Below are 10,626 nucleotides of genomic sequence, written 5' to 3' on the forward strand. Positions count from 1 at the left end.
AATTAAAAAATTTTCATGTATTGAGGTATAACTGACATTTAAATTTCAGGTGTACGAGATAATGATTAGATACTTATACATATTGCAAAATGATCATCACAATAAGTTTAGTTAACATCCGTTACCTCACATAGTTACGCTTTGTTTTCTTGTGGTGAGAACTTGTAAAATTTACTTAGCAACTTTCAAATATATAATACAGCATTATTAACTATAGTCATCATGCTGTACATTAGATTCCCAGGACTTAAGCAGCTCTATACATATTTTATAACTGAAAGTATGTCCCTTTTGATCCCCTTCACTCATTCTATCCCCCAATCCCACACCAACCACCTCTGGCAACAACCTCTTTTCTGGCTTTTTTCAATCAATATAATTTGGAGCTCTTTCCATATGTATCAGCATCTACAGATGTACTTTTTTTTTTTAAATGCTGCATAATCATCATGATGATAATTAGCATTTATTGAACATTTGCAATATGCCAGCACTGTTCTCAGTGCTTCCATTTTCTCCTTTCTTTCCTCTCGTTGTAAGTACTATAAATATAAAGGAATGAAGAAAGGGGAATTCTTGTTCATTGAATACTTCCTGTGAGCTACATACTTTCCAATTGCATCTCATTTTATCCACAAAACAATCTGAGAAGGATGCACAACTGTTGTCATTTGTATAGAAGGAGCATGGAGTACTTAACTGACTTTCTCAATTTTGTAGTTAGTAAGAAGGGCAACTCCACTTATGCCAATGCCCATGCTATCACTCTTGCATCTCAGAAGGAAGTGTTGGCTGGGGAGCTAAGGGTTAACCAGCTCAGGCTGAAAGAGCTGAATCACTCCATTAACTAGATTTGCTGGTTTCACTGAACTATTATCTGATCCCAAATTGCTAGAGTGACTCTCCTGGACCCTACTGCTCAGGCAGCTTGATTTATCTTTCCCATAACCCTGTCCTTAATGCTGACACGATCGTTCAGGCCTGACTGAAGTTCTTAACTGGCTTTTTGAAATGACTTCTGCATCAGAGTCTGGCAGTGTTGACTTTGTAGGGCCTAAGGCCCTGAATTTGCTTCTGAGTACCCAGTGCCAAAAGCGGTGTCCCCAGTTGGGCCTGCATGGCCGGAGAGTGGCCAGTTTCCTCTGCTCGCCTTCACCTCGAATTCTCCCTAGACGTGTACCTATTGTCTGCTTTCCTGGTCTTTGGAGAAAGGATCCCAACTCACTTCTAAAGCACGCGCAAGCTTTCTTTTACTCCTTCCACCTTAAAATTCCCCTCGCACTGTTTTCCGCTTCTCATCAACTTACATATATGCACAAATTTTGATCAACTGCCATCCATCTCCTTTTCCCCATCAAGCTGCCCTCTTTTTCCTTCACACTAACGACATCTTGAAAAGATAATCTTGATCTTCCACTTTTTTGATCTTCTATTCCCTCCTCCCTGGAATTTGGCCACTATCCTTCATTGTGCTCTTTGAAAATTATCGGTGACTTACCTAATTGCCCCAATGCTCACCTCTCTGCCCCCTACTTCCCTGTGGACATTTGAGGCTGTTGCCCTCGCCTCCTGACACCCCTTTCCTGGTTTTGGGCCATGGTTCCCCTCACCTTCTTCACTGTGCCTTTAGACTTCTTATCTGCGTAAATGTAGCTACTCCCTGCAGATTCATGCTCCTGATCCCGCTCAATGTATGCCCCCTTCCTTATGGTCTCATCTAATTTTATTATTTCATCGATTGCCTCAGGCTTCCAAAACTTGGTCTGGCCTGACTTTTCTTTTCAGGTATCAGACCTTGCTCCCAGCCTCCTGCTGGATGTGTTCAGCGGGCATCCTGCTTCAGGTAGCAGTGCCCCTCCAGGCACACAGGCCCTGCGCCACCTTGTCACTGCGCACTTTGCGCATTGCATCCTCTCAGTGGCTCGGGCCTCCATGGGAGCGTCAGTTTCAGCTCCACTCAAGCATCTATCAGTTGATGTCATTCTATTTCTGGAATTTCTTGAACTTCCTAACCCTCTTTCCACTGTCCTAGTTTACTATGTTTTCTCTTAATTAGTGTGATTGTTTCTGAACAGCTCTCTTTGAATTCTGTGTTTGGCCCTCAAATCTATCATTGGATACGCTATCAGTGAATCTGCTAACATACAGGTCACAGCATACCGTTTTCTTAATACTTTCTGTGACAACTTATTGCAAATTAAATACAATCCCACCGCTGTAGCCTGTGGTAAAATATCCCTCTCCTCTGAGCCCAGCCTCTGTCCCCGCCTGCCAGCGGCTGTGGCCGCGGCTCCTGACACCTTCGCCTGTGGTTGCTCTCTCCCCACTAGGAAGGGCATCTCCATCTGCTCTTCTCTGCCTGGCAGTGCACCCAGCTTCTGGGGGCTGGGAAACACTCCTGGGAATTTTCCCTGGTCCTCGGGGAGGGGGGGCGGGGGGGGGGGCGGAAATAACAGCCCTTCTTCTAATGACTGTAGAGTTTGGGATAGCAGGTTAGTCTATAAGTTAAAGTCAAATAATGTTTTTTAAAGATAGTACTTTTTTGTTTTTTTGCACTAAACACAGTGAATCTAGAATAAATTGTCATTTCTATTCTCTACTCTCAGTATTATATCAGAGGACCAGGAAGTTAACTAGGTATTACTGTGGAGGGTCCGGAAAAAAGAGAAACTCACTGCCCATCCGGTGTGGCTCAAGAGATTAAACGTCGTCCCATACACCAAGAGGTCTCCAGTTTGATTCACAGTCAGGGTACCTGCCCAGGTTGTGGGCTTGATCTCTGGTGGGGGGTGGCGGGGAGGGAATGCTGAGGCAGCCAGTCGATATTTCTCTCTCATAGATATATTTCTATCTCTCTTTCCCTCTTCGCCAAGCTAAAGACTGAGATGCCAACGCAATGCCCCTTGCTCTCAAGAAACTTGTATTGGACTGGGGAGGAAAGGTTTATGCCTCGTAACATCGTTCCACTAAATGTGTGGTGCTGACAGGAGGGGACCAGGTGGTTATGTAACATTTCACTCTCTTTTTGGTTTAAACATTTGTTTTTCAATATTCTGATTTTGTACTTAGTATGGATAGTTTGGAAAAGTTTTATGGCAATAGTTTTTTGGGTTTTTTTTAAACCTTCCTCTTATTTATTTAGGGGTCAAGGTGGGAATGGTGTTTGTCAGATGCTAAAAAAGATAATTTTATCAAAAATATATTTTAAAGTAAGTGTTTTAATTTAAACCTTCAACTGTTTCCCACTGTACCTGCTGTAATTCATTCATGCCCTTACCATCCATTCATTAAGTGCCCTCTGAAGCCACACTCACTTATGGTGAGAATGATCATGGGCCCTTCCCAGGAAGTTCAGTGTCAGGATTCTGAACATCAAAGCTACAATTAATGCACCGAGAGGCGTTCAATGAGACCTGAAGCTCTGCTCTACTCTGCTATGGGTGCCATTTGTCCCAGAGGCAGGTACGCTCCTAGGTTGTCGACTCGCTTGTCTGGCTTCCTTTAGAAGGTGAGCCGTGGGAGATTCCAGGAACCATGTGCAGAGAGCACTGTTCCTGCACTAGGAGGGGTCATGTGCACGTTCAGCTTTGTAGCAGCATATTAATTAGCATTAAAACATCAACAAACTTACAACTAATCTGGATCTTACCAAAGCAGCTCCAAACTGAATTTTCCAGTAAACATTTACACAGGAGAGCTCTAAATATTATACTAGAAGTCTTTCAAACCACAATAATGTTGGGGGTTAAGTAATAGAACAAAGGAACTGAGTAAAGTCAATAACCCACCCTCCCTTGAGCAAAACACAGGTACCACTGTATGCAGAACTAATGAGGAATGCATGGAATAATGAACTCAGAGAGCCAGGTAAAAAGGCACAAGTTTGTACCTTAGGTACAATACTGATTAATCATGACAGATCCTCTGCATGAGGAACCAATTGGAGGTAGAAAAGAAAAGCATTCATTTATCATTTTAAAAAATTATGTTCTTTCAATATTAATGTCTACTATCTTATTTTTTTAAATATATTTTTATTGATTTCAGATAGGAAGGAAGAGAGAGAAACATCAATGATGAGAGGGAATCATTGATTGGCTGCCTCCTGCACGCCCCCTACTGGGGATCGAGCCCACAACCCGAGCACATGCCCTTGACTGGAATCGAACCTGGGACCCTTTAGTCCGTAGGCTGACGCTCTACCCACTGAGCCAAACCAGCTAGGGCAAAGTCTACTCTCTTTTAGTTTTAATCCCCTTCCCCTTTTTTGCCCAACCCTCTCCCCTCTGGTAACCATCAGTTTGGTCTTTGTATCTATGAGTTGATTTCTGTTTTGTTTTGTTTGTTTTGTCTTTTTAGGTTCCACATATAAGTGAAATCATAGGGTATTTGTCTTTATGTGTCTGACTTATTTCACTTAACATAATACCCTCTAGGTCTCAAGTGGCAATATTGCAGTCTCTTTTATGTCTGAGTAATATTCCATCATATAGATACAGCTTCTTCTTCTTTTTTTAAATCATCACCAAAGACATTCTGAGAGAGAAAGAGAGAGAGGGAGAAACATTGATCAACTGCCTCTGCCTGTGTCCCAACTGGGGATCAAACCTGCAACCCAGGTATGTGCCCTGAACATGAATCAAACCAGCAACCCTTTGGTGCACAGGACAACGCTCAACCAACTGAGCCACTCTGGCCAGGTTAGCTACATCTTCTTAATCCATTCATCTAACAATGGACACCTAGGCGTTTTCCATATCTTGGCTATTGTAGATAATGCTGTAATACATTTTCTAATTATTGTTTTTATTTTTTAAAAAAATAAATACCCAAAAGTGGACACGCTAGCTTATATGGTAGTTCTATTTTTAATTTTTTTTAGGAATCACATACTGTTTTTCATAGCATTCTATGAAAATGTCTATTCTTGAAAACTGGGAAAATAGAAGGAATAGTAAGCAATTTACCAATCTGCCTTGACATTCAAAGCACCTAGAATGTTTTAGGAGTTTTTCCAGTGTTTGTTATTATAACACTGAGAAACTAGGTAAAAAATAATCCTCTGGTAGATATTTAAATGGATCAATGGCTTCATTTATTTCATGTGAGCCCACAATAACGTCTTTTGGATTGGAGGGATGACCTAAAGGAAAGTGGGATATTGTGCGTGAACCAGGTAAAACCCAAGAGAAACTGAATCCAGGCCTGTGCAATGACTTACACAGCCAATTGTTTTCTGATCACTTTAGCAAATAAAGTTATACTTCACAATATTAATAACTAGAGGCCTGGTGCATGAAATTCATGCACTGGGTGGGGCGGGGGGCTCCCCTCAGCCCAGCCTGTGCCCACTCGCAGTCCGGGAGTCCTTAGGGGATGTCCCACTGATGGCTTAGGCTCGCTCCCTCTGGGGAGTGAGCCTCAACCTGCAGTCGGACATCCTTAGCACTGCCACGGAGCCGGGAGAGGCTCCTGCCACTGCCACTGTGCTCACCAGCCATGAGCCCAGCCTGGAGCACACTGACCACCAGGGGGCAGCTCCTGCATTGAGCGTCTGCCCCCTGGTGGTCAGTGCACACCATAGCGACCAGTCATTCTGCCGTTCGGTCGATTTGCATATTAGCCTTTTATTATATAGGATGGTACCTGAACATTAGTACTCTGAATAATTTTTATTTTTTTTCCACTTATCTGTGTTTTCTAGTTTTTCTATTATGAACATGTAAGTAAAAAAATTATGCCAGTATGATAAATTAAAATAAAAGACCATCATGTAGTCATTGTATGTGGTGGAAATGAATTTCCACACAGTGTTTATTCCAGCTGCTAGTGTGCTTCCCTGCACTGCAGAGGCTGGGAAACTAAATGCCACATTTCCTTGACTCCTTTGCAGCCGAGGTTCTGGATGCAAATTAAATTCTACCAATAGATGGACCTGCACGAGAAGGAGACCATTATCTTGCAGCTTTGTCCCTTTCTGCAGGGTCCCTGTGATGGGGACTGGTGAGGGACGCTGAAGCAGAACTCCAGCATTGACCTCTAGCTCTGAGCTGAGAGGGAGTTGTGGGGTGACTGACTCATTTCTGGATTGAAGCTATAGCAGAAAGTTCCTGAAGTCCAACAGTTCTAGCAGTGACTTATGATTCCTTACCGTCCTGATATCATGGAGGCTGCAGCCCCCTTGGGAGGCCTGTTTTGCAACTAGGAATCAGCTCTGGACACCTTGCCTGAAGGCAGTCTTTCTAGCTATTTTATACAAATAGCTGGTTATTTGTTTTCTTGACAGAACCAGGACTAATATAACCATATTGCTCATGAGCAATTTGGGGGCAAGCTTGTGCTGAAAAAAACAAAAACATTTTATGACAAGTTGATGAAGATTATTCAGAGGCATCAATATTTCAAGTTGCTAAGGATCCATCTGAATTGCAGAATGAAGAGCAGGAGTAATTGGAACAGCTCTGCTGAACCTGAAACACAACTCACATCTCCAAGTATAAATGTAACGGGATCACAGTTCCTCACTTCCTCACTCGTTGCTAAGATGTACAGATATAATGTGACTTTAAAATTGTTCTTGAGCGGATCTTCTCTTTCCCAGGAGCCTTATCTCAAAGGGATTTGAAGAGGGATGGCGAGGAGCAGGGACATGAAATTAAATCTATTTGTGGTATTTCAACCCAAAGAATACTTTTTCATTTTGGTAGCAATTTGGTCTTTCCAATTCCTCCTATGTGGACTGGTTATTGCCGGACCCTCTGCCTCTGCTGGTCTGGTCCCTAGTCTGAGGACCACAGAGGACCCCTAGTTACGTCTAGGGGTTGGGGCACTGTGTGGTTACCTACTGGTAGAGCTTGTGCCTCTAGTCCTTGCTTCTGGTTGCAAAACCCCCTACACTATGGCTTCTTTGTTCCTCTTTGAAGCCTCTGCTGGTTCTCTGGCTTTCTCAGAACCCTCACAGCCCCACTGCAGAGTGTGCATGACTTCCGGATCCCTGGCATGTGCACGCCGGGTCACACCCTCTGCCAATGGCCCACACTACTGTGTTGATGTGGAGTCCATGTGGATGTGAGCCATTCATGGCCTTCCAGCTGGAGAATGAGGCCAATGCTGCTCTGCTTTCAGCTGTCCTCCGAACACATCTAACCTGCATCCGTGCTAAGGTTTCCACCTGGAGAGAGGAGGCCAGGACGCATGTATCTGTTCTCTTGGTTCCCCACCTACCAGGATGGAAGGGCTGAGGTTTTTATTTCTTCATCTAAATTAGGGAATGCCTTCTGTGTCACAATCTACTCCCATCCAAATAGCTCCAACAGGGCTTCTGACAGTCAGGCAGGGCTTGGCAGAGGAGGGTAACATGGTTAGGAGGAGATGGTTACAGTGGGTGAGTCATAAAGGGAAAACTGGAGCTGGAGAATCCTAGAGGGAGATTGTAGGAAAGTTGGTTTCAAGTTACCCATCCTGGACAGGGCATTTGGCAAACAGTACAACACAGTGTAGTATAGAGAGTGAGGCCTCGGAACCTGCCCCACATACTAGCTTTGTGACCTTGAGTGAGTTATGCAACTTCTCTCAGGCTCAGTTTTCTCATTTGCAAAGTGAGGGATCACAATGGTACTTACCTCAGTGGTTTGTTGTGTTATAGAAAATAATGCTTATGAATGTGTATCAGGCCCCAGGCACAGCCTCATGCACAGTGCAACCACCATAACTGAGGCTGTCATGAAACTCTCCAGTACAGGGATGGAAAACCATCTGTAACTACACAAATATAAGTTGTTACTCATTATAAGATGTTATATTGAATAGGTTGGAAAAGTTGGAGGGCTCAGCCTTGTTTTCACTATGAGACATTTATGAAGTAGGAATGGAAAGTGATGAAGCTGGATCCCCAGAAGAACTGAACATGAGACCTGACAAACAACCAGAAACACATGAAGGTGATCCTAATGGTAAGAGGGAGGGAGGGTATTGCCTTAAGGGACCTATGTGCTTTGGGAGTATGCAGTAGTGTAAGACTAAGCTGAGAAAATTGTAATCTAAAAAAAAAAAAAGAAAAAAGAAAACCTACATAAAGGATACATGTAATCACATGATGCTTGGCCTTTTGTTGAATGTGATTATTCCAATTAATACATTATTCTAAGACTATGTTTGTGAGTTCCAAAGATGACACAGGTCTTCTTTGGAGTATATGATCAAAAATTTTTTGGGTTTTTTTTTTGCATTTTGTTTTATCTGCTGTTTTGTTCAGAGATTCCACTATTACAGGTTCTGCCCAGCCATGTGACTCCTCTGGCCCCAGAGTTCTTGGATCCAGCACTCACCCAGAAAGCCTTTGCCCACGATGTCAGCAGTATACAGCACATGCCGGCCGAGAACTCCCAAGTTCCACAACCCGAGGACACGTTTCTTCCTGAGCAGGGTGGGGACACCAGCTCCCCAGCAAAAACCATGCAGTCCAAGGAAGGTGACACTCCCAGTTCCTCAACAAAAATCATGCAGCCCAAGCAAGGCAACACATCCAGTTCCCCAGGCAAAACGATCCTGCCTAAAGAGGGCAACATCTTTAATTCCTCCGGGAAAACCATCCTTGCCAAAGAGGGTAACCCTGCTAATTCCTCAGAAAAAACCATCCCGCCTAAGCAGAGTGACATCTTCAATTTTCCAACTAAAACTAGCCCCCCTAAACACGATGATGCTCATATATCCCCAGGAAAAAGCACCCTTCCTAAAGAGGGTAACACCCCTAGTTCCTCAGCAAAAACCATCCCATCCAAGCAGAGTGACAACCCCAGTTTCTCAAAAAAATCCATCCTACCCAAGAAGGACACCATCCCCAAGTCCTCAGAAAAAAACATTTCACCCAAGCCAGGTGACACCTCCAAATCTCCAGAAGAAACCATTCAGCCAAAGCAGGGCAACACTCCCATGCTATCAGAAAAGAACATTTCATTCAAGCCGGGTGTCACCTCCAAATCTCCAGAAGAAACCATCCAGCCAAAGCAGGGCAACACTCCCATGCTATCAGAAAAGAACATTTCATTCAAGCTGGGTGTCACCTCCAAATCTCCAGAAGAAACCATTCAGCAAAAGCAGGGCAACACTCGCAAGCTATCAGCAAAATCCATTTCATTCAAGCCGGGTGACACCTCCAAATCTCCAGAAGAAACCGTTCAGCCAAAGCAGGGCAACATTCGCAAGTTATCAGAAAAGAACATTTCACCCAAGCGGGGTGACACCTCCAAATCTCCAGAAGAAACCATCCAGCCCGAGGAGGACAACACCCCCAAGTCCTCAGAAAAAGCCATCCAGCTCAAGGAGGGTGACACCCTCAAGTCCTCAGAAAAAGCCATCCAGCTCAAGGAGGGTGACACCCCCAAGTCCTCAGAGAAGAAAGCCATCCAGCTCAAGGAGGGTGACACCCCCAAGTCCTCAGAGAAGAAAGCCATCCAGCTCAAGGAGGGTGACACCCCCAAGTCCTCAGAGAAGAAAGCCATCCAGCTCAAGGAGGGTGACACCTCCAAGTCCTCAGAAGAAACCATCCAGCTTAAGGAGGGTGACACCCCCAAGTCCTCAGAAGAAACCACCCAGCTCAAGGAGGGTGACACCCCCAAGCCCTCAGAGAAGAAAGTCATCCAGTTCAAGGAGGGTGACACCCGCAAGTCCTCAGAAGAAGCCATCCAGCCTGCAGAAGGTGACATCGCGGCAGAAGAAACGGTGGAGCTTTTGAAGGTCGACATGGTGAAAATGATCCTGAGCAAAGAGGATTTTGAGTTGGCGCTCAAGGAGGCAGGGGAGAGGCTGGTGGCCGTGGTCTTCTCAGCCATGTGGTGTATGCCTTGCAGGACCATCAAACCCCTTTTCTGTTCCCTGTCTGTGAAGCACGAGGATGTAGTGTTCCTGCAAGTAGATGTTGATGACTGTGAGGAGCTGGTGAAAGACCGTGGGATCATTTATGTCCCAACCTTTCAGTTTTATAAAAGAGAAGAAAAGGTGAGCGAGCTTTGTGGTGCCCTTAAGGAAGACCTTGGAACAATCATTGCAGAATTAAAGTAGTGCATTCTGAAAGCATTACAGAGAGTCAACTGTTCATAGCTTATGATTTTTTTATTTACAAAAAAAGAGGTATAACAAAAGTGTATATCCAAATGACAATTATAAATTGTAAATGTTAATTCTACTCATGTCAAAAACTAGTCAGAGCACTAAAGCGTAGTGTGACCATATTTTTCTTAATAGAAAACTGTGATATTAGAATTTCCTTTGGTGGAGATTGTAAGTCCAGCTGTCCCCTACTTTTTGATCTTGATTTTTTTTTTCCCCGCTCACCCTTAAAAATTCAGCTCATTTCCTGTTAGCAGAGACATTGGAAATTTAGACAATTCTCTAGAAGTACATGATTTAAAGATGAGTAGAAACTTCTCAAGTTCACATATCTTTGGGATTTCTGATAAGATATTTTTGTAAATAAAGAACCTGAAAGATTCACATACCATATCTAACCTTTTTCTTGTGAGGGGCGTGCTATGGAGCCCCGGGAAGTTCCATGAGCTTGCCAGTCCCGATTCATTGGTGGCAGAGCTGACACCAAGGCCATGCTTCCAGATTTCAAGTCCAGGCCTC

General features: G+C 44.0%; 1 protein-coding gene across 1 annotated transcript; it reads left to right on the top strand.

Moving 5' to 3' along the window:
• Positions 1 to 7,867: 7,867 nt before the first annotated feature.
• On the top strand, positions 7,868 to 10,059 carry TXNDC2 (thioredoxin domain containing 2; the record flags this gene model as incomplete). Its single annotated transcript, XM_079783424.1, has 2 exons — positions 7,868 to 7,952; positions 8,255 to 10,059. The coding sequence occupies 2 exons, from the start codon at positions 7,868 to 7,870 to the stop codon at positions 10,057 to 10,059; spliced, it is 1,890 nt and encodes a 629-aa protein (XP_079639550.1).
• Between the last annotated feature and the right edge of the window lie 567 nt (positions 10,060 to 10,626).

The sequence above is a fragment of the Cnephaeus nilssonii genome (genome assembly GCF_951640355.1).
Source record: "Cnephaeus nilssonii genome assembly, chromosome: 11".
In the NCBI taxonomy this organism is placed as follows: domain Eukaryota; kingdom Metazoa; phylum Chordata; class Mammalia; order Chiroptera; family Vespertilionidae; genus Cnephaeus; species Cnephaeus nilssonii.